The 27,879-nt window shown below is 42.1% G+C and overlaps 1 protein-coding gene, 2 long non-coding RNA genes and 1 pseudogene across 6 annotated transcripts; all 4 read right to left on the bottom strand.

Moving 5' to 3' along the window:
- Positions 1 to 2,052: 2,052 nt before the first annotated feature.
- Positions 2,053 to 9,961, bottom strand: MAPR4 (membrane-associated progesterone binding protein 4). 4 transcript variants are annotated; one of them, XM_088980224.1, is made up of 3 exons: positions 9,804 to 9,948; positions 3,990 to 4,069; positions 2,053 to 3,204 (listed from the first exon to the last, which is right to left on the bottom strand). In XM_088980224.1, exon 3 carries the CDS (start codon positions 3,172 to 3,174, stop codon positions 2,449 to 2,451), a length of 726 nt encoding a protein of 241 aa, XP_088836350.1. In that variant the 5' UTR covers positions 3,175 to 3,204; positions 3,990 to 4,069; positions 9,804 to 9,948; the 3' UTR covers positions 2,053 to 2,448. The 4 variants fall into 4 exon arrangements, with proteins under 4 accessions (XP_088836350.1, XP_088836348.1, XP_088836351.1 ...); XM_088980222.1 differs by lacking the exon at positions 3,990 to 4,069 and having other exon boundaries at positions 9,804 to 9,961; XM_088980225.1 differs by lacking the exon at positions 3,990 to 4,069 and having other exon boundaries at positions 2,053 to 3,260; positions 9,804 to 9,934.
- Positions 4,662 to 9,465, bottom strand: LOC148863785 (protein PIN-LIKES 2-like; annotated as a pseudogene).
- Positions 9,962 to 13,241: 3,280 nt separating the features above from the next.
- LOC148863786 (uncharacterized) lies at positions 13,242 to 25,218 on the bottom strand. The gene is made up of 3 exons (XR_016109315.1): positions 25,042 to 25,218; positions 20,512 to 20,644; positions 13,242 to 14,205 (listed from the first exon to the last, which is right to left on the bottom strand). It is a non-coding gene; the product is annotated as an uncharacterized LOC148863786 (long non-coding RNA).
- Positions 25,219 to 26,082: 864 nt separating this feature from the next.
- Positions 26,083 to 27,288, bottom strand: LOC148863787 (uncharacterized). Its single transcript, XR_016108969.1, has 2 exons — positions 27,203 to 27,288; positions 26,083 to 26,305 (listed from the first exon to the last, which is right to left on the bottom strand). It is a non-coding gene; the product is annotated as an uncharacterized LOC148863787 (long non-coding RNA).
- Positions 27,289 to 27,879: the final 591 nt, after the last annotated feature.

Raw genomic sequence — 27,879 nt, forward strand, 5'->3', positions numbered from 1 at the left:
AATTTGCAAGGAAGAGGATAACTTGTGGGTTAAGGTGATAAGAGCCAGATACATAAAAAAGAAAAATTTCAAAACATGGGTTTTGGGGGTGGCAGAGTCTCCTAGTAGCAATAGAGGTCATCCAAAAATAAGCCTATTGGGTAATAAGTTCTGGTACAATGGTTAGGGTATGGGAAGATCCTTGGCTACAAAATATTGAGTCCTTTAATATTATATGACCCAGACCAAACAATCCTGATTTATTCTGGGTGAAAGATCTATTGGATGGAAATGTAAGACGATGGAATGAGTGATTAATTTGGGCCAACTTTTGTGACCCGATTGCAAGAAGTATCCTTAGTATGAACTTGTTAGAGGGTCAATGGGAGGATAAGCTCAGATGGACTCTCAATCCAAATGGACATTATACAATAAAATTTGGTTATTTTGTCCTAAAAGCCTTGAAGAGCGGAAGGAATCCTTCTAGGGAAGAAGGTGAAAATGATGGGGAGCTTAAAGAAGAGTCAGTGGTCATAATTTTGAAAAGCCAAAATTGACCAAAAAATTAAAAACTTCATTTGGAAATGTTGTGTAAATGCAATTGCGGTAAAGGAGAATTTAGTTAAAAGAAAATTGGTTTCTGGTGCTACATGTCATGTTTGCTCCAATAGCTCTGAAACAATTATGCACCGTCTCTTTGAATGTTCTCATGCTAAAGCTATGTGGTTTGTTAGTCATTTGGGAATTAGAATTCTGAATGGGAGTTATTTGAGCTCCTTTAAACAGTGGCTTTCTATTTAGTTCACCAGGTATTCATCTGATAAAAATGTTAAAAATGATAGGATTGCTCTATCTTTCTTGACTATGTGGATTATTTGGAAAAGCAGGAATCTGAAGGTCTTTGAAAACATTGACCCAAACCCGAGCTTTAATCTATCTGTCTTATATAGGATGTGGAGAGAGAGGCAGAAGATTTCCCAAGCTGGATTGCATGGTTCTTCTCGTTAGCAACAAGGCAATGAAGCAAGGGCAATTGTTTTTTTGGAAAGCGCCAAGGCCAGAATTCCTTAAATTGAATGTTGATGGTAGCTTTTTGTGCCCAAGACGCTCAGGTTATGGAGTTGTCTTGAGGGATTCTTCTGGGACTATACTAGCAGCTATTTTTGGGAAGTCTTCTACGATGTCTCCGATACAAGCAAAAGCTCTAACAATCTTAAGGAGCTTGGAAGTTCTGAATAGTTTCAAGGACAAGGTTATTTTGGTGGAATTAGATATTTTATCGCTAGTCTATGCTTTGAATGCGAAGTAAGTTGACCTGGCTTTGGACGCAAGTTTTTTGTGCATAGATATTCTCACTCACTTTGTGCATATTAGCAGGTGTGGAAATGTAGTAGCCCATAAGTTAGCTAGAAAAGGGTTGAAGGAACTAGATTCTTCCTAGAGGATCCGCCTGAATGGATTCAACTGTTAGCTAACCAAGACTTGGTTAGTTCTTAAGTGCTGTATTTTGTTTGTTTGGGGGGGATTTTGCTTTTTAATAAGAAAAAAAAGAGGTGGAGCTAAGATTTCGAAGTGGACTGAACAGTTAAAACCCCAAAAGAATATTTGCCCCAACGAGAGATTCTCCTGTTACAAATGGGTCACAACTAAGACTGATTGTACTACAGATCAGCTTAATCGGATTATTGTTTACCATCTGATTGGACATTATTTGTACAATTACTTAAAAAAAAAAACTTTTCTCCATCAACCATCTCGGTATGTTTATTTTGAAGGTTTAGAATCTGAATTTTGGTGCAGTTGATCTTCTAAGTAGTATGCTTAATGCTCCTTGCGGTTAGATGAAACAAAGACTTGCCTTGGTTAAAACAGTTTCCGGCAGTTAAACGGTTTAATTTAAGTTTATGAAACCTAGAGAGAAAGGAGACTCACTACAAATCATCAATAAGCTCAACATTGAAATCATGTACTAGATCTAGCCATTCTGTTTCCCATGAATACCAAATAAAAAATCAGTATACAAATAAACAATTAAGATGCTCCAAATCCCCCACATGTTTTCACATACATCAGTTTGGACCATTCAACATGAAGTTGCATTTTTCACCATCTGTGGATATGTTCATGAGACAATTTCAAACATTTAAATAAAATTGTCACGGTCAATGTTATTAAAAAACTCTACAAAGGTGTATTACAAAATTGCAGATACAAAAAATTGATATTTCACTTGAGGCTGGGGCCATCCAAATATGTAACTTACAGAGTCTGAAAGAACATTCACACTAAGACATGATGAATGCTTGGAACTGCTAGTGACTGCAATGGAGCTCTTTCACGTAACCATCTATTCCTCCAAATCTCGATTACAAGTGATCCCAATAACATAAAAAGATAAAATTCTATATCAACTTCAGTAGACCCAGAAAAAACAGAAGTTCAGTCACAAGTTGAACACAATGGTTTTTGTTAGACTCGGCAAACCTGTGATAGATAATCACAACCCTTGTAGACCTCCAAACCAGGTTGGCTGAGTTCCTCTTCTTTGAAGCATGCACACCGCATGCTCATTTTCCCAGTCAAAGCAATTTCTTGAGGTCTCTGTACTAATCTTGGATAGCCTACATCACACCAGACCTCTCCTCCCTCTTGTTGACTCCATCTTGAATTGCAACTGGGAAGCTTAGCCTCTTCCTTCTTCTGTTTCTCTAAAAGCTGGGCTGCTCTAGCAGCCTTTGCTTCAACTCCCTTCAAAAATTTAGTTGGTCTCCCTTGAATATCATAATAACGACCAACCAAGTGTCCAACAAATGTATAGCTTCTGAAGTAGAAATCCCGCCAATCAACAACACTCTTCATCTCAGTTCCGGATAAGCCGTGCAATGAATCAGTTAGTCCATCCCCAGAAAAGTTCCCTGAAACAAATGCCCGTGAAGCATCTCTTCCAGCAAAATGATGGTAACCCCCTCCTGGACCATAATGAGACTTTCCTTTTGTTACATCAAACACAGATCCCAGAATTCCTAATAGGATAGGCAACCCATTATCAGTCCCATTATACATAGATAGCTCTTCAGAGGTCCACAGCCTTGCCTGAACTGGTGATTTGACTGGAAATCGAAGTACAAGAGCAACAAAAGCAACAGAAACTGCTAACCCTATAAATGATGGGGACAATAGTGCTTTTGCCACCATTCTTCTGAGAAATAGATTCAGCTTTTACAGCTGCAATAATCAATAAAAACGTGCATTTATGACTTCAGAATATGAAGGGACCCATACTTCAAAAACAAAAACCAAGAAAAAAATGTCAACACAATATTTTTGACAGGCAAAACAAACTACACCATCCAAGATAGGAATCATAAGACAAACTATCTATTGGGAGGATGGAAATTCTTTCTTTATATTCTTTGTTTCAGCCTATAGCATACAGTGGCATGTAATACAGCTTATGGGGGCATCTTAGGGATTTGAAATAAGGATTAAGTTAGGATCTAGGATATAATTTCAAAAATGAAAAGGGATAAATTAGCAATAGAGAACCAAGTAAGATGTATGGATTTTAAGAAAATTAAAGATCTTGATGTTTAACAGGGCTTCGGTGTGATTGGTTAATAGGGATTCTAAAAAAAATAAAAAAATAAAAACTGTCTAACCCAATGAGACCAAGCTGGATGATTTAATTGACTCAGCATTTAGGTTTGGAGCAAAGAAAATACAAGGAAAATTTTCAATTTCTTTATTTCAAAATGGTGTGCACCATGCCCCTTGCGTGTTGTTTTTTTTTTTTTCACCTTGCACATTTAAAACACTCGTTCTACCAAGAAACAATCAAGATTTTAATCTGTATTTCCTGAACTATCAATCAACAAAAAAGTTTATACTTCTTGGACCCATGGTGAGAGAAATATATGTATTTCTTGAATTGAGGAAATCAGCTAATCAATAGAAAAGAATGTCATGAATTTCTTGAATGTGTATTAATGACATCAAAAACTCAATCATACCTAAAATATCCTAACATATCATCTCTTCTTTATTCAGCTCAGCAAAGATCAGTCCTTAATAGACCATTCAGCTATTAACACTACATAGGAGGACAGTAATTTCTGGTTAGGATGGATAAGGTATACAATCCCAAGTTGCAAACTAAAAATACTTAATAGATAAAAGGTGTAACAAAAGATCTACATGCAGGTGTAGGCACCGTACACTAGACATTTCATTTAACAATAATTATGCTTCTTCACCTTAAGTATGTCAAGCAAGGACTTCCAAGGACAACAGAGGATAATCTAAACAAGGATATGATTTTCAACATTATATGTAACAATCACAAATAGATCTCCCAAAACTGATGCAAGTAAGATATTATGCATTTCATTTTTCTGAAGAGAACTCATATAATTTCATTTGACCAAGCTTCATATGTTCCTTACAAGCCTTAGCGGTATTTCCTTATTGGAGAAATCATACTTGCTACATTTAAATACCTCTAGAAGTGCAAGACCAACTAAATAAATCAATTTAGTTTTAGATTCCATTGCTTGCTTTCAGAATTTAAGATGCATTCAGGAAATTTCATCATTGTATCCAATACTTTGACACAATTGAATGAAAAAGCACATTTATCAAAAAGAATTGAATGAAAAAGCAGAGTGTACACTGATGGCCAAACATGTAGTAGAACAGACTGAACCAATCTTATTCAAACAGGGAAAACCCATTTGAGCATAGCAAACCAGATGGCTCTTTCATGCTAACCTCACACTGTTCAAACTTCATAGCTTGAAGCAGAAAGACACAAAATAAATTTCAAATATAAGAGATCAGCTTAAAGTAGATGAAGACATAAACTGAAAGAGAGAACACAGCAAAGATATGCTGCCAGAATAGGAGTGCTGAAACCTCACCAACTGCATAACCCCTCAAGCTGGCAATGGCTCCTAAGAAGATGGCACTTGGCGTTGTGTATTGCAATAAAAGCATGAACATATACATCTTGTCACCAGCAACCAAAGGGTCCAGTTTATCAGCCAAAGCAACAACCCCAATACCCAACAAAGGAAGCACCAATAATCTTGCCACTGTAATACCAATTGTAGTTCTAATACCAAGTTTAGATTCATTTGGCCCTTCAGCAAGCATTCCTCCAAGAATAAGCAGTACAGAAGGAACCATTGCACCTGCCAAAATTTCTAAACTGTCCATGATGAAAGAAAGTGGAGCATCATACACAAAGACAAATGCCTTGATTCGTGGTACCATCCCAACAATAATTGCTAATAGAGAAGCAATGGTTGGGGGTTGAAGTATGTGCTGTATTGGAGTTTGCTCAAAAACAATTCTAATCCTCCGGACAACCTTTGGTTCCACCAAACACCTAATAGACTCGGGATTGCTGGAACCTACCTCCTCCGTGAGATCAATGTCAGGGAAGGTAGACTGTGACAAACTTGATATGCTGTTAAAAACCCTTGCAATGAAAGGCGCCTTGGAATGTTCTGTTTCTTTGTCCTCAATACCTGGCCGTTCAGCTTCAACAAGGAGAGGCCTACCAATGTTATTAAATGGTTGCAGTTCCTAATCTCAGCCTCCTCCGCAAAGATCTCACAGTATTCCAGTGGAGGCTCCATCATATGGTAGACAAATGTATAAACAAGAATTACAGCAACCCAACAATGGCAGGTGGGAGGTTCCCAGTGTTTCCAAATGCAGTCATGATAATAGTGAACCGAAAGAACTGAGGTGGTGGTCGGCATATAATTGCCACAAAGTACCCCAATATGCAACCTGATGTGGCGCAATCCGGCTGCTCCCTGCTAGAGATGATCTAGCTACCGACAACGACGGGCTCGAAGAACCTGCAAGAGATGAATCAGAGAACCCGGGGTTGTTTACCTTGCGGGGTCACTCCGATGCTTAAGTTAGCACTTAGTTGTGAGCTGAAAATGATATCACATTGTGAGAGAGCTAGAGAGCAGAGATTACGCCTCATTTGCCCTTGGGGGTGAGGTCTTTATATACTGGAGTCCTCGCGAGTTTGGTGTAGTAGTTCCTGGATCCCCGCTGTGACAGGACCTGTTTCCGTGTTAGTTGGGCATAATGCCACCAACCGGTAAGGTTCCCATCTCCGCCTGAATCGGGGGAATGGGTGAGATAATATTAGCTGTTACAAGGCATGATCCCATAAGACACGGGGTACGGTGGTGAGATCCTTGGAATTACCATACGGTGGTCGGTCTGACTAGGAGGCGAGCTACCTGTGAGGTGTCAGGCTGCTTGGTGGCGAGTTACCTGTGAAGTGCCGGGCTGCTTGGTGGCGAGCTACCTAGTGGCGAGCTGCTTGTGAGGTGTCGGGTTGCTTGGTGGCAAGCTACCTGTGAAGTGTCGGGCTGCTTGGTGGCGAGCTGCCTGTGAAGTGTCGGGTTGCTTGGTGGCAAGCTGCCTAGTTGTCATGAGGTGCCATGTGTCATAATGTCATTGGAGGGCCAAATCCGCCCTCCTCATTTGCCCCCCACTCCCGAGCTAAAAGTAACTTGGCGAAGGGAGTAGATTTCTCCTTTTGGCCCGAAATTCAATGAGCTCGTAAGCGCTGATTCAATTCCTTAGGCTCTGGGAGTGACTCGTGGTCCATTCCTTGATTTTGCCCATGCCGAAGAGGCGACTAGGTCTTATGTGGTGTCGAGGTCTCCGCCAGTTCGGTACTTTAGCCCTTCGGCGCTGGGACCGACTTGTAGTCCACTCTCCTTGATCTTGCCCATGCCTCAGAAGTGGCTGGGTCTCATGTGGTATTTTAGCCCTTAGGCTCTGCGAGCGACTTGTAGTCCGCTCTCCTTGATTTTGCCTATGCCGAATAGGCGACTGAGTCTTAGGTGGTGTCGAGGTCTTTTATCAGTTCGCCAGTTCGCGCTTGGGCTAGGCCACCAGGTTGGCGCCAAGGTCAGGCCACGCCAGGGCCATGCCATGCCAGGGCCAGGCTGCCAGGTCGCCTGTGCCTCGTCATTTGGTCTGCTTCCAACTGGCCGATGACTCAGAGGCCGAAGTGGAGCTACCTAGGTGCCGAGCTGCCTGTGAGGTGCTGGATTGGCTAGGTGGCGAGCTGCTTGTGAGGCGTTGGGCTGAACAGGTGCAAGGCTGCCTGTGAGGTGCTAGGCTGACCAGGTGGCGAGGTGCCTGTGAGGCGCCAGGCTGACCAGGTGCAAGGCTGCCTATGAGGCGTCGGGCTGACCGAGTGCAGGGCTGCCTGTGAGGCGCCAGGCTAACCGGGTGAGGGCTGCCTGTGAGGCACCGAGCTGACCAGGTGCCAAGTTGGATTGATGAGCTTCGTTGCTCTTTAGAGACCTACAAGGAACTAAATGTCAGAGGACCCGGGGTGGCTAACCCAATGAGGTCGCTCCGATGCTTAAGTCAGTACTCTCATAGTAGACTGCAAGCTAAAAATCACAAAGTCTGAGAGCTAGAACTTGCTTACTTGCTTCTAGGGTTGGTGCCTTTATATAGGCATTGTTTAGCGTGGGCTTCACGCACCATATCCGAGATTTCTGCGAGGTCGTCTAAGTGGTTCGAGATTCCTGGAGATAACCGCCATGCATGTTGACCACCCTCCAAATTGTTCGGCACGTGGGCCAACTTCCAAGGATCGTGGGAGTGTTTGGATATGCATGCCGAATTCGTTGGCGAGCACGTCTTGCAAGTCGCCAGATTGCCAGGTTGCACCTGTGCTAGGCTGCCAGGTAGCGCCTAGGCCAGGTCGCCAGGTGGGCGCCTTAGATCTATGTTTGCACTGCATTAGCCTCGTGATGCCAGTCACCCACTCCTATAAGAAGCTACTAGGAACTCAACTTTCGGGGGCAGTATCACTAACTTTAGGTCGCCAGCTCGCACGAGACCCTTGGAAGGCTCGACCAACAAGGGCGCCCATGTAGTCTGTTGGCCGCCAACTCCCGCGAAAGCCACGAAGAGCTCATATTTGTAGAGGGGACCTCGCGAAGAGGACTAGTGAGGTTTTATCTGAATTGAAAGTAAAGTTGGTAGAGCTATGAGAACTTAGCTTTTTGTAGTGTTTCCCACAGAACCATAGAGGGTTCAGTGAATGCCGCGCCAACTACAGAAGGGAGTGGCGCGCTCACTTGTGTAGTCGCTTGGGGCATCGTCAGCACTGGAACCTCAACCACAGTAAGCGGTATGGTGAACTAACCTATGCAGACAGACGAGAACTGAGGTTGCCCCCCGGAGACGTGCACTTCGTTGTTTTGTCCGACGTTGTTGGAGGAAGCCATGGGTTTGATTCTGAGCTTTAGATTTTTGAATGGAGACAAGGGCTATTAGTAGCAGTTTCCACAGACGGCGCCAAATGATATGGCGCAATCCGGCTGCTCCCTGCTGGAGATGATCTGTATACCTGCAACGACGGACTCGAAGAACTTGCAAGAGACGAACCAAATAACCCGGGGTTGTTACCCGACGGGGTCGCTCCGATGCTTAAGTTAGCACTTAGTTGTGAGCTGAAATGATATCAGATTGTCAGAGAACTAGAGAGTAGAGATTACGCCTCATTTGTTCATGGGGAGGTCTTTATATATTGGAGTCCTCGCGGGTTTGGTAGAGTAGTTCCTGGATCCTCGTTGTGACAGGATCTATTTCCATGTTAGTTGGGCATAATGCCACCAAACGGTATGGTTGCCAATCGCTGCCTGAATCGGGGAGTGGGTGAGATAATACTAGCTGTTACAAGGCATGATCCCGTAAGATGCGTGGTACGGTGGTGAGATCCTTGGAATTACCATGTGGTGGTCGGTCTGATTAGGAGGCGAACTACCTGTGAGGTGTCGAGCTGCCTAGTTGCAAGCTATTTGTGAGGTGTCGGGCTGCTTGGTGGCGAGCTGCCTAGTGGCGAACTACCTGTGAGGTGCCGGGCTGCTTGATGGAAAGTTGACTAGTGGCGAGCTACCTGTGAGGTGCCGAGCTACCTAGTGGCAAACTGTCTGTGAAGTGTCGGGCTGCTTAGTGGCGAGCTACTTGTGAAGTGTCGGGCTGCTTGGTGGCGAGCTGCCTAATTGTCGTGAGGTGCCATGTGTCATAATGTCATTGGAGGGCCAAATCCACCCTCGTCTTCACGGGGATGAAAATAAGGCAAGGCAAAAACAGAGCAAACACGAGCTTGCTAAGGAGCCGGAAAGCTGCTCTTGGGACGATTTGGGTTTTTGGGTATTCGATAATTAGGCCTATAACGGTGACGCATAGAAGTTTCATCAAGGGTACAACAGCACTTGGCAGATCTTCTCCAGGAGACGTTATCTTACCATCGACCGATGCTATAGAGAGTCTCGACATCCTCTTTAGGAGGTTCAAAACAAGATTTGCACACAGAATCAAACAAAAAGATTTAAAACTGCAATAAACCCAATTAAGACCGAGATTCGTTGACCACCATCAACAGATTATCCAAAACCCAGATGTCCAATCGGGAGGCCTACGACATGGGTTCTACAGATCTTCACAAATTATAACGAAATCGACGAAAAAGGGTCGGTATAAAAGAATATATTTTGAGGCTCCTTCTAATCAATGAAACAACTTGCGGAGGTTTTGCCTATCAAATGAAACAAGCTTCAGAGCTTTTTTGGAATACAACCAATAGGAAAACAAAAAAAAAATATATATATATATACAAACTAAAGATGGTAAATCTAAAGTTCTACCGTAGATGCTACACTGGTTTGAGGACTTACAACAAAGGCACAAGAGATTTTTGCAGGAATCACAGTCAAAGTTGAATTTAAAAATTAATGAGAGAGAGAGAGAGGAAGAGAACTTACAAAACAGAGGAACCCAGAACTGAGAAGAGAGAAAGGGATGAGTTTCACAGGCAAGCTGCCTTTCGTGGAGATATTGGAGCGATTTCAGAACTCCTTTTAAGAGGAAACGGCTTCAGCAGTCACATAATTTTACAGTAAAACAGCCGCCTTGCAATTTTGCTTTTTTTGGAGAGTAACCATACCTTACCGTGTTCCAGTAGAAAGAGTCATTTTCATAAACTACGCTATCGAGGACACGTGTCGCATGCAAAGATATCAAACTAGTATTTAGTGGATCCCACGTAAGTATAAACAAAAAGAGTAAGACATTATGACCAAGACTGTTTGTCTCTGAACGATACATGATACAAAGATAAACGACGAAACGGATGGTTCACAATGAGTTAAGGTTGCTGAGATTTTTATGGTGTGTGCATCTCCCCATCAGGATTCGTTCAGTCTTCAATTGTGGGCCCGGTGCTTCCCTGATGGTTTATACAACAATGATAGTAATTATAATACAACCTGTAGTTTGCGTATTATCAAAACACCCCTCTATTTTGCACACTATTTAACGTTTGTGCATCCGTTAGTGTCAATTGGATCGGATTTGCTCTAATCCGATTCGATCAGATATGAGCAAGGGAACAGATCCAATCTAATAAATACTTTCGTCTGTTAAGTCTGGACTAATTCAATTATTATTTATTATGACATATTTTGAGTTGGACAGATCCGGTCAAAACCAGTTAATTAACACCCCCTACCCAGTACCCATTAGGAAAGAATTGGATCTCCTACCAACAAAAATCCTAATTAAATGGTTCAACATTACGCACTCCACACGAGTTTGGGTCTCCTGAGCTCCATAATTAGTTCCACCACCCTGAGTTCGGCTTCTATCATGGCAACAATCCATTCGACCAATTTTTATAGCTTTGAATTGAGAATATTTTCATATTTATGTCTTTTTATGGAGAAATATTCTTCACGTAAGGTTGCAAGAGGCTGTCGGGACAGTGTGAGCACAGACTTGCCCTGACCGGAGCCGATTATGGTGGGTCCCATCTTTATGGTGATGTAGTGTCAGTTATGATGGTAGGATGTCGGAATGTGTTTTGTGGGTAAGGGATCCCATTTGGCACATCCCATGCATGGTGGGTCCTACACCAACCCAGCTCTTGTTGGAATGTGGTTGGGAGGGATTTTTGTTGGCAGGAGATCTAAAACTCATTTCGAAACGGTTTTTACTCCAAAAATTCCCTTAAAAAAGTCCCATACCACCCTATTTATTTTATTCCAAAAATAACTCCCTTCCCATATTTTTTTTTTCATTCCAAGAATAAAACAAAAAGTAATGGGGAAAAACAAACAATGAAAATAAAGAAATATAATACAAAAAATAAAATGGACAATAATAGAAAAAATTATTGTTTATTTTATTTTATTTTCTATTATCTTGCTTTGTTTTCTCTTTAAATTATTATTTTTTGATATTTTCCACATTATTATCTATTTTATTTTTATTTTTTATTCTATGTTATTTAAAATCAACATTTAGGTTATTACTTTTCTTTTAATTATTTTGGTCGAATCTGAAGAAGTTGCAAATTAGAGGGAGAGTCTTAATAATATACAAACTATAAGATTGGTTTTAGTAATTATAAGAAATTATAGAGGATGCTTTAGCAAATGACCATAGTTTTACCAAGAAAGAAAATCATTTGTAGCCTTGTCCACCTTGGAAACTTCTAGGTTTGGGCTCGGCCACAGGGCCAGACTTGGCTTGCAGATAGCACCAGATTCAGTTATCATACCAAAAAGGCATGATATATTTTATATTTAAATTCATAGGCATAGAGAGCACATGCTCACACTTATATTTCAATCACAAGGTCTAAGGCCATGTTTGGGAGTGCTTAAAAATAAATGTTTATTTAAAATAAGTGCTTATTTGAACCATTAAGCATTTATTGGTATTTGGGAAATAAGCCCAACATAAGTGTTTATTTTGAAAATGAAGTCTTATTTTTTAAGCCCAAATTTCTAGTTTTTTTAAGTGCTTATACAATAAGCAGTTATTCAATTTTTTTCTTCTAAAATTATCCTAATTGAATTTTAAAATACCACTTATAAAATTATCCCTAGTTGAATTTTATAAAAGTACTTTTATGAAAGCACTTTTACGAAAGTACTTTTATAAAAACACTTTTACGGAAGTACTTTTACAAAAGCATTTTTATGAAAAAACTTTTACAAAAGCACTTTTATGAAAGTACTTTTGCAAAAATGCTTTCACAAAAGTACTTTCTTAAAAATGTTTTCAAAAGGTATATTTTGAAAATTTAAAAGAAAATGAAGGACAAAATAGTTGCAAATGCTTATTTAAGTGCTTATTAGAGAAAAAAGACTATCAAACGTCCAATATAAAATAAGTGCTTACTTTAACACTTGAAAAAGTTGGGTGTCAAATACAAATAAGTTTTTATTCAATAAGCACTTGTTTTTAAGCACTTATTTTTAACTTAAGAACTCCCAAACATGGACTATTCCGATTTCAATTGTTTGGTTGGGCGGAATCGGAATCCCATTTCAATTCATGCTGGAATGACATTCCCCCATTTGAGGGAATAACCATTCCCTGCCTCTCCTTTGAGAATGAAATCCCATTTCTACAGATTTTAATTCTCATTCCTATCTGAACCAAACAAACTATGGGAATGGATCATTCCGATTCTGATTCCAGAAAATTTTGATTTCAATTCCGAACCAAACGGACCCTAAAAATAAAAGTTGCAAATGTGTCTGACAAAAGCAGCAAATGTGTTGCAGAGAATAGATAGTCGAAGCACATGAAAATACTACGATACCTGACGTGTGTGCATGTGTCTGAAATGTGTGCCTTTGATGGGTAGCTTTCATTATTCTCTACTGACTTCCCTCTATGAGCTATAGAGCTAGTCCAATTGTGCGAATGCCTCCACTGTTTACCAATTGAATGGCTAATTAATAATTCAAGCTTCTCAACAGACAGAATTAGGACAAATTTAAGTAATTTCTATGACAGAAAGCTCAAATATATTTCAGTTATAAGGTGGTGAAACGAAGAACATCCTCATGAAACGAAGAACATCCTCATCTATATATATTTCAGTTAATGGTCTGATGAAAACCTATTTCATACCCAGAAATTAAAAAATGCTTCAGCTGGAGCTAATGGGGATGCTGAAATAGGAGTAGCTAGCAGGGGAAAGGTTTCACGGGTCACAATCATGATTTTCATACAAACATGACAACAGATATAGCTGAAGGCCAGATGAAGCCATTGCTGCATGGGAAGCCATTAATTTGGCAAAAAGATTAATTGGAAGGTAATTCAGCACTGACTATAGAGAGTCTACAACCACAAGGCAAGGTATAAACCATTCCATGGAAGATCGACCCAATAATCAAGGACACTTGAGAAATATATAGCAAGGAGCGTTATTAACATCTTGGTATTAATAATACAAGCTAGTCATCAATCCAACAAGGTTAACAAATTGCAGAGCAGGCCGAATAATACAAGCTAGTCATCTTTTCTTTTGAATTGCCAAAAAAAAAAATTGAAGAACCACTTCCATCTGCAACCTTAACTCCTTTTCTTTCTTGTATAGACCTGTTAAACAGCAGCAGCAGAAGAAGCAGAAGAAGAAATCATTTTAAGAGTAAAATCTCCTTCAAATCAATCATCACAAAAGTAGGCTGTAGCTTCTCCTTCACCCAGATCATATCCAGCCAAATAGTCTCTTAGGAAACATAATTTAAAGTAGACCTCTGCAAGTGCAGTTAAAAGTTAAAGCCGCGGTTAGAGTAAGAGGAGGATTCAGTGAGCATGCATAAAAAAGTTTCCTGCTGAATTAAAGACGGAAGAAAAAATTAAGGAAACAAAATCGTTAGCAAACAACCCATTAATCCTCTCCATATGGACCTGTATATGGTGGTAGTTAAACTGTGTAGACCAGCTAGCAAACAAAAAAGAATGCAAATAAAGAGACCCAAAGACGCCATTACAGTCTGCATCTTTTGCCCAAAAGAAAGTATATGTATCGAGTTGCAGATGTTAACCAGATTTCCTGCTGAAGCCAGTAGCTGAAATCAGCTCAAGAGACAACCTTAGTTAGCTTGAAGTCGACTCATACATTCGAAACATATCACCATACACAATTACAGCAGCTCTTGCATCTTCAGATGAAGAACACTACTTATTCATGCCTGTAAGATGAATTTACGAACCCAGTAGCCCGTAGTATAGATCATCCTGCACGCAATCCACCTTTGATACGAAGTCTGTCAAACCATCGTGCATGGTAAGGAAGAATTTAAAGTATACCTCCAGGCTCCAGCCCTCCAATCCGAGACAGAATTAACCGAACTCAGCAGCCTGCATTATCGATCAAAAAGACATATGCTTCCTTTAATTCAATTCGATGTTTTCATGAACCAACTATTCAACAGCAGAAAATCAACTCAAGATCCTAAGAATAGAGCTGGAGAGACTCCTACCTCTAAACCCTACCAACCCATGCATGAAACGAAGGAAGATTAGAAGGCATTCAGAATAGGTGACCCTTCAGTCCAAGGCGAGACAGCCATAAGCGAACTCAGCTCCTGCATCCTCTCATCAAAAACACATCTTCTCCGTGCCCACAGATGTGTTCATGAACAGACGATTCAGCAGCAGAGATCAGCCCGAAACCATCTTGGTTGGACTGAAACGTCCCCTAACTCCAAAACCCATCAACCCTCCAGACAGAGAGAGAGAGAGAGAGAGAGAGAGAGAGATTGAAAATTCAACAAGAATTAAGAAACTTTAAGTGACTCTGTTACGAAGGGTACGTTGGAAGTCTGGAAACATTTAATGAAAAGATCGATATCCTACTTACAGGTTTAATGGCGGCCCTGGAATATATTCTAGCATTCAACCGCTGGTAACGAGTCCCTACTCTCCCTCGTTCTCTCATCTTTTCGAGGGAAAACAAAACAACCCAACTCCTTTTAGAAGAAACAGACAAAATCGTTCCCTCAGGTGTGGGCTGCATGAAACGTAGTTACTGAATGGGCCCCAGCAGGGCCCAGGCCACATAACTCGCTTTGTGTCTTGTCATATGCTCGGGCGATCAGGGTTCAGACCTTTCATGCAGTGGGTCCAACCAGGAAGAGTGCAAAGGCTTAACTCGTGCAAAACTCAAGCATTCAAAGGATTGGCCCATGCAAAAGTTTGTACGGCCCATTACTTACACAATGGAGGGCTCAAAAATCGTATCGAATGGGCCCCACCATAGATTTGCCTGTGAGATCAGCGCTCCGTGAGGAGCACATGCGGTCTCAACTCTCAGCTCAGGACTTGGGCCTGGAGAACGTTGGATATTCAACTCAAACATTGATTCGGTAAGATGCATTGATGTCTCAGTAACTATATACTAGACGAGCCGACTAGAAAGTGAAGACTCAAACTTGGTGGGTGTTCGGTTGGAGGGTGATGAGGGCATATTTGGACCTCCAGTGAAATTGTGACACATGGTACCTCGTGACAATTAGGAAAACATCCAGCCAATAAATTTATGAAGTTGGTGACCCACCGGGGCACCAATTTGGCCGGCCTTGCGCGACCTGCGCGCGGCCTGGTGCGACCTGTGCGCGGCCTGACGCGCACCTGCGCGACTTGCGCGTGGCACACGTGACCTGCGTGCGGCCTGAGTGAACTGCACATGGCACGCGCGCACGGCACGCGCGACCTGCGCGGCGCGCGCGGAGCCTGCGGGAACTGCGCGCGGCATGCGCGAGCTGCGTGTGGCGTGTGGCTTGCGCGACCTGGCCGACCTGGACCAGCCTAGCGCATGATCTGGCCAAGGCGCCCACTGACGAACCTGGCCTAGACACTGACCCGTCGACTGACACAGGCGCCAGCTTGACGACCTGGTCTAGACACTGACCCGCCAACTGACACAGGCGCCGACCTGACGACCTGGCCTAGACACTGACCCGCCGACTGACGCAGACACCACTCTGACAACCCGGCCCAAGCGCCGACCTGGCCGCCTGACACAAGCGCCAGCCTGACGACCTCGAGGAGTTCACCACCGTACCCAGGTTCTGACAGGATGCCACGAGTCTTACCGTTTGGAGGCTTTTCACCCACCTAACCCGCGAGGACTCTGGTATATAAAGACCTCACCCCCCAAAGGGGAGGGGGGGGGGGGGGGAGAAAAGGGAAGTAACCCCTGCTCTCTAGCTCTCTCTTATTATCTTCAAAGCTCTCTACAATAACAGTGCTAACTTAAGCGTCGGAGAGCCCCCACCAGGAAAATACCCTCGGGACCTCTGATTCAGTTATCGTAGGTCCTTCAACTCCCGCCGCTTACAAAGAGGAGGAAAAGATGGAGTTCTCGCAGGTCTCTCAGCTCCTGCCACCTACAAAGAGGAGAAAAAGATGAAGTTCTCGCAGGTCCCTCATCTCCCGCAGCCTACAAAGGAAATAAGACTACCTCATGCTGAGGGCAATCGGATTGCGCCGCACCAGGGAGCTCAGACATTCTCTTAAGGCATCGATCGCCTAGTAGGTAGCTCGCCACCAGGCAGTTCGCCATCAGGAAGTTCGCCATCAGGCAGTTCACCCCCAGGGAGTTCACCACCAGGCATTTCGCCACTAGGCAGTTTGCCACCAGGAGTTCACCACCAGGCAGTTCGCCACTAGGCAGTTCGCCACTAGGCAGTTCGCCACCAGGCAGCTCGCCACCAGGCAGTTCGCCACCAGGGAGTTCGCCACCAGGCAGTTCGCCACCAGGGAGTTCGCCACCAGGCAGTTCGACCCCAGGCAGTTTGCCACCAAGCAGTTCGCCACCAGGCAGTTCACCCCCAGGCAGTTCGCCACCAAGCAGTTTGCCACCATGCAGTTCGCCACCAGGGAGCACCACCAGGCAGTTCGACACCAGGAAGTTCGCCACCCGGCAGTTTGTCACCAAGTAGCTCTCCACCAGGGGGCTCACCACCGGGCAGTTCACCACCAAGCAGTTCGTCACCAAGCAGTTCTCCCCCAGGGAGTTTGCCACCAAGTAGCTAATCACTAAGGCACGCCACCACCGGGTCAAATAACGAGGTACTTAGCCAAAAAAATTTACATCACAAAACATTGGTACGTGGCCGAAAACGGTTACATCAATTGGCGTCGTTTGTGGGAACACGCTACAAAAAGCTAAGTTCTCATCCTACAAAAGCTAAGTTCTCATCTTACCAAAACTAAGTCTTCACTTTTTAGAAATTGAAGCCACATCAGTCCTCTCCGCAAGGTCCCCCCTACAAAGATGAGCTATTCGTGGCTTCCGCGGGAGTTGGCGGCCAACTGACTACATAGGCGCCCTTACTGGTCGAGCCTTCCAAGGCTCCTGTGTGAGCTGGCAACCTAAAGTTAGTAGTGCTGCCCCCGAAGGTCGAGCCCCTAGTAGCTTCTTGTAGGAGTAGGTGACCAGCATTACGAAGTTGATGCAGACCAAGCCTACGGGCCACATTACTACTTAAGACCCAGTCGCCTCTCCGGCACGGGCAAAAGTAAAAAAAGAGTAAACTACGAGTCACTCCCAAAAGGACTACGGGCCACATTACTGCTTAAGACCCGGTCGCCTCTTCGGCACGGGCAAAGTGAAAAAAGAGTAGACTACGAGTCGCTCCCAAAAGTCCACAGGCCACATTACTACTTAAGACCCGGTCGCCTCTCCGGCACGGGCAAAGTCAAAAAAGAGCAGACTACGAGTCACTCCCAAAAGCCTACGGGCCACATTACTGCTTAAGACCCGGTTGCCTCTCCGGCATGGGCAAAAGTCAAAAAAGAGTAGACTACGAGTCGCTCCCAAAAGCCTACAGGCCACATTACTGCTTAAGACCTGGTCGCCTCTCCGGCATGGGTAAAGTTAAAAAAGAGTAGACTACGAGTCGCTCCCAAAGCCTACGGGCCACACTAGTAATTGGATCAGCACTTACTAGCTCATCGACTTACAGGGCAAAATAAAACTACTCCCTTCGCTGAGTTACTATCAGCTCGGGAGTGGGGGGCTATTGATGAGGGCAGATTTGGCCCTCCAATGAAATTGTGACACGTGGCACCTCGTGAAAACTAGGAAAACACCCAGCCAACAAACTTACAAAGTTGGTGACCCACCCGGGCACCAGTCTAGCCGGCCTGGTGTGACCTGCGCGCGGCCTGACGTGCGCCTGTGCGCGGCACACGTGACCTGCGTGGCGCGTGCGCGCGACCTGCGCAGCACGCGCGAACATGGCGTACGTGCGGCCTGCGCGAGCTGCGTGCGGCGTGTGGCCTGCGCGACCTAGCCGACCTAGACCAGCCTAGCGCATGATCCGACCAAGGCGCCCACCGATGAACCTAGCCTAGACACTGACCCGCCGACTGACACAGGCGCCAGTTTGACGACATGGTCTAGACACTGACCCGCCGACCTGACAACCTGGCCTAGACACTGACCCGCCGACCGACGCAGGCACCCCTCTGATAACCCGACCCAGGCTCCGACCTGGCCGCCTGACACAAGCGCCAGCCTGACGACCTCGAGGAGTTCACCACCGTACCTCTGTTCTGATAGGATGCGACGAGTCTTACCGTTTGGAGGTGTTTCACCCACCTAACCCGTGAGGACTCCGGTATATAAAGACCTCACACCCCAAAGGGGAGGGGGGGGGGGAGAAAAGGGAAGTAACCCCTGCTCTCTAGCTCTCTCATATTATCTTCAAAGCTCTCTACAATAACAGTGCTAACTTAAGCGTCGAAGAGCCCCCACCAGGAAAATACCCCCGGGACCTCTGATTCAGTTCTCGCAGGTCCTTCAACTCCCGCCGCCTACAAAGAGGAGGAAAAGATGGAGTTCTCGTAGGTCTCTCAGCTCCCACCACCTACAAAGAGGAGGAAAAGATGAAGTTCTCGCAGGTCCCTCATCTCCCGCAGCCTACAAAGGAAAGAAGACCACCTCATGCTGAGGGCAGTCGGATTGCGCCGCACTAGGGAGCTCCAACATTCTCTTAAGGCATCGGTCGCCTAGTAGGCAGCTCGCCACCAGGCAGTTCGCCCCCAGGGAGTTCACCACCAGGCAGTTCGCCACCAGGCAGTTTGCCACCAGGCAGTTCGCCACCAGGAAGCTCTCCATCAGGCAGCTCGCCACCAGGCAGTTCGCCACCAGGGAGTTCGCCACCAGGCAGTTCGCCCCCAGGCAGTTCGCCACCAGGGAGCACCAAGGAGCTCCAACATTCTCTTAAGGCATCGGTCGCCTAGTAGGCAGCTCGCCACCAGGCAGTTCGCCATCAAGCAGTTCGCCCCCAGGGAGTTCACCACCAGGCAGTTCGCCACTAGGCAGCTCACCACCAGGCAGTTCGCCACTAGGCAGCTCGCCACCAGGGAGTTCGCCACCAGGCAGTTTGCCCCCAGGCAGTTCGCCACCAAGCAGTTCGCCACCAAGCAGTTCGCCCCCAGGCAGTTCGCCACCAAGCAGTTCGCCACCCGGTAGTTTGTCACCCGGTAGTTTGTCACCAAGTAGCTCTCCACCAAGGGGCTCGCCACCGGACAGTTCGCCACCAAGCAATTCTCCCCCAGAGAGTTCGCCACCAAGTAGCTCATCACTAAGGCACGTCATCACCGGGTCAAATAACGAGGTACTTAGCCAAAAAATTTTACATCACAAAATATTGATACGTGGCCGAAAACGGTTATATCAAAGGGATTCAATAATCTATTTTACAAATTTGGAGAATCAATGTTTATCTCAAGGACAAACAAAAAAAGTTAAGCTGAAAATTGAAATAATGTTAATCAGGTGATTTCTAAAGAATAATGCAACCGTCTCAACGTCATTAGTTTGCACATTATTTTCGTTGACGTAGTACTCCATGTCAGAAATCAACTCCAATAAATCATCCCCTAGGTTAACTTGTCGGGGAGTCCAGATTGGCCTGAGACAAAATAATGCAAAATGGCCGGGAACTTATCACAAGTGAATATATCGGTTGTTCTGTATTCATAATAGTGTAGGTCTTACATGGGCCTGTGTATGGAACAGTAGGGGTGTCAATGGACCGGTTTTGGATTGGATCTGTCAAAACCAAAATCAAATCAAACTGATTGGACCGACCAATAAGACGTTATTTAATTGGACCAGTCCAGACTTAATGGTCCAATGTATTTATTGGATTGGATTGCACCTGGTCCATTTATAGTGAATCTATATTGGATTGGGTTGAATTGAGCTAATATCTATCCATTGATAGAAGATAAGAATATAAGTGTCAATGGCCAGGTTTGGATTATAATTAATTTAAATTAAAACAAATTTAAATAGATTAGACAGTCCAGAAATTAAATTGAGTTGGTCCAAAATATTTTATGGGATTGGATCGGACATGATCCATTTATAATGGATTCGCATTGGACAGGATTGGATTGGACCAAATCCAGTCCAATTGGAACCCCTAAGTGTAAGTTTTTGAAAACTAGACCTGACTGAACAGTTGGGCCAATTAATCTAGGAATTATTCCATTTCATCCTAAAACCGTTCCTGGGCCAAAAACAGTTGACTTAATCAATGACCTATTGACCTAGACGATTGATTCATCGACCCAGACAACAATTTTTTATTACTTTTTTAAATCAGAATGAATCATTCATTCGAACCAGACGGTTGAGCCACTTACCTAAAAATCAGTGGCCAAAGTGGTTCAAGTTCCGGATCAATTTTTAAAACATTGCACCAGTGTTCATCCGTGATAGGTAGTCCAACCTGCTGTTGTGCAGAATGGCTCTCCCTGGCTGTCTTTATTTATCTTCCTGACGTATCAAAAAAGAAAAAGAAGACCAGCTCCAATCAGATGTGGGCACTTCAAAAACCTGTGATGGATGCATGCTTTCAGAGTTCAATTGCCAGACCACAAAGCGGATACGATGACAGGAAACCCGACCCGACCTACGTTGCATGAATATGGACATTCACGGGGCAAGACATTTGTTTCCAAATCATTTGGAAACATTTTTTACGTCTGTTTTTCTTGTATTTTGTTATTTATATGCACTTTTTACTTTATTATAACTTTGTTGTTTTTACTGCAATTTTTGCACTTTTCTAATTTTTTGTATTTTTTTATAATTTTTATATTTTCTTTGAATTTTAAAGTTTTTCTAAATGTTCCATAATTTTTAGTTTTTTTTTTGCAGTTTATACGTTTTTCTGTATTTATTTGGTTTTTCTACAATTTCTATTTTTATATTTTATATTTTTCTAAATTTCTGTATTTTATTATTTTTTATTTTTTCTGAATTTTTTGTGTTTTTTACAATTTTCTGTTTTTATGTGAAATGATGACTTTCATTTAAATTTTCTTTCTATAACTTTTTATGTTTTACATGAGATATATTTATTATTTTCAGTGTTTTTTTCATTTTATTTTTATTTGATAAATATTTTTTGCATTTTTTTATCATTTTTATATTTCCTTAATTGATATTTCTATTTATAATGCATATGGGTGGGTTAGGGTGACCCACTAACATCCATTTATAATGCATATGGGTCAGCGTGGGTTGTGACCCACTAACATCAATAAATATGGGTGGAAAATGGGTTGGAGGGTCAATATGTACCCAACCCAACCCACCCATTTGCCACCCCTATCCAGATGAACTTTCAAAAATATCAAACACCTCCATAGCAACATGGTTAAAAAGATTGAAAAAAAAAGTGTAAAAAAAATTATTAAGATTTAAAAGTCTAAAATTAATTTTAGCAAAAAAAAGACTTAACAAGTAGGGGTGTCAATGGATCAATTTTGGGTTGAATTCCGCTCAAATCAAAATCCATTTGGACGGACAGGACGGACCAATATGACATTGAATTTGGACCGATTGGATGGACCAATATGATATATTGGATTGGACTTGGTCTGTCCATAATGAATTTATATTGGATTGAGCTAATATCTGATCCATTGATAGAAGATAAGAACATAGGTGTCAATGACCAGGTTTGAGTTGAAACCAATCTAAATTAATAGAAATTTCAACAGATTGAACACTGGACCAATCCAAAATGATTCAAAATATTCATTGGACTGGATTGGACCAGGTCCGTTTGTAATGGACTCACATTTGACTGGACTGGATTGGACCACGTCCGTTTGTAATGGACTCACATTGGACTGGACTGGATTGGACCAAATCCAGTCCAATTGACACCCCTATTAACAAATAGAGGTGAAATTACTCATTTTGAAGTTTGTTTGGATTTGGGTATTTTTACCAGCGTTACCAACTTAAATACTATTACTCTATTCATCTATAATTTTCAACTACTGACCTTTCGCTTGCCTAATTCATTCTCACCTACATTTCAAAACTACATTTTATACATTATAATTTTCAACTACATTTTATACATTTATTCTCAACTACATTAATAATAATAATAATAATAATAATAATAATAATAATAATAATAATAATAATAAATTTATACTTTTTGACCTATTGGCACTTATTGGCATTGCAAATTATGTCTGAAAGACAAATACTCAAAACTGATGCAAAATTTGCTCCAACTTCCTACCTTAGGTTTTTTTTTTTGATAAGCATCCTACCTTGGTTCTATCTCGTAAAAAGTGGGGACCACATCATATAGGTTCTAGTCATAGCTCCTAGATAAATAGCCTCTCTTTCATATATTGTGGGATCACATAATTTTACTTTCCCATTTTATTTTTCACAAACAAACAAGACCATGATCAAATTAAAGTAAAAATAAATCAGAATTTACATTCAACCCATTTTTACTCTCATGCATTTACATGGATACAAAATGAAATTTGCACAGCAAATAAATAAAGCCTAAATTATAACTACAAATAGTCAAATACAATGATGCATCTCCTCCCCTCTTACTCAAGTTTTTTTTTTTTTTTCCTCCAGCTGCTATAAAATGCATTTACACCAGTACAAATGGAATTATCTTCTTGCTATAAAATGCATTAATTATTATGCTTCCTAATTTTCAGATTAGAGACATTACTTGGTGTAATATTAACATCTTGGGCCGGCAAGCGTGTGAATGTTGGTTTGATTCTGAGAGCGGTCACCACCCCAGATAGGAGAAATTATTGGCTGAGTTTGATAAATAGCTGTTTTTTTATAGAAAAACAAAGAGTGCTACAGAACACGGAGCCCACAAAGAGTGGAAATTACACCACCAATAACAGCCAGAGTGCGCCCTATTTGCGATCCAATTCGCCTCTTGGTTCTCTTCTCGGTACATGTGCTTGTATCGAACTCTATCTTCTAATTGCTCCTTCATCTGTAGGCAATATGCTTTTAGGTTCCATGGAAGAGGAGTCAGGCCCTTGAGACATCCAACGATAAGACTTGAATCCCCTTCAATAACAATCGGGCAATCGTTGAAATTGGTGGCCAAGTTGTGGGCTTCCCATGCCGCCCATGCCTCCGCTATTAGAATTACCTAGGAAGTAACCTTTGTAGTCCAAAACCTTGTCCAAATGATTCCTAGTTATAGGCTTATAGCTGCAACAGTACATCTACCATTCTTAGTACAAAATGCATCAAAATTTTGATATGATTAGAATTAAGTAAGGGAGAGAGAGAGCCAAGAGAGGGGAAGGAGAGGAGAATGGTAGATGTACTGTTGCCTTTATTCACTCTCTTCAGACTATATTTATAGCCATATTGTGCTGGAGTTTATCGACTAAAACAGACTAAGATTATCTACTATTGGCCAACAGACTAAGCTTATCTACTACTGGCTAAAGATAAAGATGCTAAGAAACAACTTGACCGAGTCTCACGCTGCCACTGCCACAGTTCGTGCACGTATCAAATTTATTTTAATTTCACCTAAACTCCGGGGACTCCACGAAATATTCTTCACATTCCTCATTTCTTTGCTCAAATTCTGGTTATCATTGAGCAACCTGAACTCATCAAAATCTTGAAATGCTCTCTCAAGAATAATTTGAGGGGGTCTTATTTCTCATTGAAAGCCTTTTTGATTTCTGTTTTTCCATATATGCCAGAGGATACACACACATTTCTACTTAAGTTGGTTTGTCCACCACTCCATAACATCCATATTACCTCCATTTAACATGGCAATGTTAATACCTGAAATCTCCCAAACCTGTTTTGATGATAGACAACCAAAGATATAGATATAGATTACATTTTGTTCTTTCTTATTCTCTTTGTCTCTTCTATGTTATAACTCAACCTAGCATTTCTTTCTTTATGATATATGAATACCAGAAAAGAGAAAGCGAGCGTATTTGGCCCTACTATAAATGAGTCCTAATCATCTGATTTTGAGCATTGTTTACAAAGATGACTTAACTTCTAGGGAAACTTCCCTCCACCATGTTTAGTGACGATATGAAAAATATGTACTATTTTGAGTTTTAGTCTCTGTTTTTCAATTTGCACCGGTGCAAGTGGATGGGAGTGAAAATTCTGTTTTGTTTTGTTTTGTTTTTTTGTTTTTTTTTCTTAATTTGGAATGAATAAAATTGAAAGTGAAATGAAGTGTTCCCTAGCTATTTTGTTTGTGAGGAGTGGTATGCTGAGTAAAAGATACGAGAAAGGTGGTACAAACTCTGGCTTGATGGTAGGAGACCCTTCAGTCCAAGACGAGATAGCCATTCCCAAACTCGGCTCCTGCATCGTTCAATCAAAAACTCATCCAATCCTATCCGATCCGATGGATGTGCTCATGAACGAACGAGTCAACAGCAGAGACGGGACAATACTATCTTGGTTGGACTGAAGAGACCCCAACCATGCGACAGAATCAGAATCTATCGGTCACTCTCACAGATAGAGAGAGAGAGATGGTCGGTGAAGAAAAAAGGAGGCACGGAAGGGAGAGAGAAGACGTAAGAGACTGTGAGAAGGACAGCCATGACCAATCTCGATTGCCTTCTGCATGGGTCGATAAGAAAACACATGAGTATTTCTAGAAGTTCGACAGGTTAATTGACGAACCAAAGAATGAATCATTAGCGGATCATCTTGGATGCATTGAACAGACCACCTTTCATTACAACCCAACTCTAGCTAATAATCTAAGAGAACAATCAACAAACCAATTAAACATGTATACAAGAGACAGAAATTCAGACGAGAGAGAGAGAGAGAGAGAGAGAGAGGGAGAGAGAGGGAGAGAGACGTTCGACCTTGAATTCTTGAAGGGGATGATCGGTCGCTCCATATTATTCTCGCGCACTGGGAGAGAACCCACTGCCTGGGCCTGACACCAAAGCCAAAGGGTAGAACCATGCATTAATCTAATCTCTGTAGTTTAATGGCTTTCTGGAAACCCTCCCCTGAAATAGAAAAAGAAAAAATAGGGCGAGACCAATGAGGCGAACGGTGGACCGTCTCATTAATTAACTTTTCAAACATGAAAGAATCATCAAACTCACGTTATTTCACACGCTGGGTTGCGGTGCCTTGAATTTAGCTACGAAAATGGTAAACATACGTTGCAAAATTAAGTTTTCAATAAACGTTACATGATCGGATTAAAGTTTTCTGCTAAACCATACCGTGGGAATCTCGTGTTTTCACTAGAACACGGTTTAGATATTCCAACGTTGCAAAAGCGGAAGAAGCGTCATTCTTAATTAGGATTTAGTTTAAAAATAATAATAATTTTTATAATCAATGGGTATTGGGCCCATAATTTGCCATGTATATGGGTCCTACAATTGGAGAAATGGAGGAGACGACTTAATTAGGTTAATAAAAAAAAAAAGAACTAGAAAAGTATATAATTGATACCTCTAATTATAATAATGAAATAAGAGAGGTATGGTGAAAATTGAAAGGGAATATTTTTATTACACGATAAGTCGATAGCGAATTAATTATTATAGTCATGAATAAATGATACATAAAAGGTTAATTTCTTTTATATTTTTCTAACATTTTTGTGCAAATAAATGTTAAACCTTTCATTTTAAACTTTGAGACAGTAATCTCCTTTTAGTTGTTTTTAATTAATAGGAAAGAAAATGTGTGTATATGGGGGGAGGGAGCAATTTCCTCATTTTTTTCCTTATTTTGATTTCTTTTAGTATATTTGGTTCTAAATATATAGAAAACCCACTTTAGTATTCAACAATAGTGTACAAAAAGATCAATTCCTTTAGGGTTCCATTTGTTTCACCTTGGATGCAAAGAAATTCTTTCCATATGCAATAATATCTGAGCCATACACAGAATAGAGTAGATAAGGTATTGGATTGGGCAAGGAGGGAAGAGTAGACAAGGTTATAACTTCTGATATTGTTAGAACGATCTCTCTCTCTCTCAAGAAATTAGCAAATAAAATTTGCATATAGAAACAGGTCCACCCCCACAATTCCTCTTAGCTGACTTTGCATTCCATGAAACACGTACGTTGAAACAAAAGCATGTCCTCTACTGCACTAAAACCTGCAAAAAATAAACCAAAATCCATGAAGAACAGCTAGATTGCTTACGAGTGGTGAAGAAGGATCAAAGGAAGAGACAGAAGAGAGAAAGAAAGAAGATTAAGAGGTCGTAGAACAGAAGGGAGCTCCCTTCAGTCCAAGGCGAGACGGTCATAACCGAACCCAGCTCCCGCATCGATGGATCAAAAACGCATCTGTTCCCAATAGTTTCATGAGTTCATGAACCAGCGAGTCAGCAGCAGAGATCAGCCAAAACCCATCTTACACTGGACTAAAGAAAGCTCCTTCCTCCAAGACCCTAGTCACCAAACCACAACCGGTGGCTGCGGGCCGGACGGACATTAATGGGTTGTTACCAAACAAAGTAATTATTCGCTGAAAATGTTAGCAACAGAAACGGAGACTCTTCTAAAAGACCAGAAACACTCAAACACATCTTCGATCACAGATGACCCACCAAAACCCTAATTAAAAGCAATTGCAAATGTTATAATAACTCAAAAACTAAGCAAATAAAATATCATGAAGCAAAACCAAAAGCTTGTTATAATTTAAACAAAAGCGAAGAACTCTCCAAGCAAGCAAGCTGCGCAAGACCCATCCATCATCCATGCATGAATCCTTAAATCACAGAGAGACGTGAATAGAAGAGATCGAGACACAGAGATCAGAAGAAATGGGTGGGTCGATGAAGGGAAGACGGAGCGATAGGCGTTTAAATAGTTGAATTTAACGCTGATCAATCGACATGGACAGAAGGCTGGCGACCTTGTCTTATCAAATCAACATTCTGTTTCTGCATCAGCACTCACATCATCGATCTCTCAGACTCTCCTAAAGATCGTACTTTGCTTTATCAAATCAAAATTTTCTTCGTGTTACGTCCTTTACTTCTTACCGCAGATCGAGTATTTCCAGTGGAGTCTGAAGAGCAAACTGTTCAACAGTTGGCAGCTGGAGGCGGAGGCGTCAACTCCTCACCCGACCCGCCAACTCCCAACTGTCTAGACCATTGTGCCTTTTCAATTTGTTACATTGAATGAACTCATTACAATATCAGGCAACTGACCCCACATTCAGTCCCTGAGTCCGACCCGGAAATATGTTTGGATATTGGAAAATGGAATGTCCGATCCGGTCGGAGCGTATTGAGATTCGGGATCGACGACGTAACACATCTGCGGAAGGAAATGTTAAATCTTGGGAGCATTAATTTGACACCCACGGCACGATAGTGTTAGAGTATGGGAAGTGGGTAACTGGTTTTTGCATGACTTGTTGTGTCCAGACCCATGACCCATCAGGGCGTCATTCAAGCTTGTCTAGTCATTTCATGTCAATTCATCAGTTTGGGATTATTTCTTTATATTTCATTTTTCTTTTGTTTTTTGCTACGAATTTATATCTTTAGTGTTGTTTTTTGAAAATACTTTTCTGCTGTTCTTGTGACAAATAAACCAAATTTCTTCTTCGGCCTTTGCCTCTCCACCCGATTGCATTGCTGCTCGTCGGACTTTCTTCTTCACCCGGAAACAGGAAATATTTTTCCTTTCCAAGTAATGAAGTAAATGTACT

The sequence above is a fragment of the Nelumbo lutea genome, chromosome 3, assembly GCF_056320005.1.
Source record: "Nelumbo lutea isolate HS-2025 chromosome 3, American lotus-T2T, whole genome shotgun sequence".
Lineage (NCBI taxonomy): Eukaryota > Viridiplantae > Streptophyta > Magnoliopsida > Proteales > Nelumbonaceae > Nelumbo > Nelumbo lutea.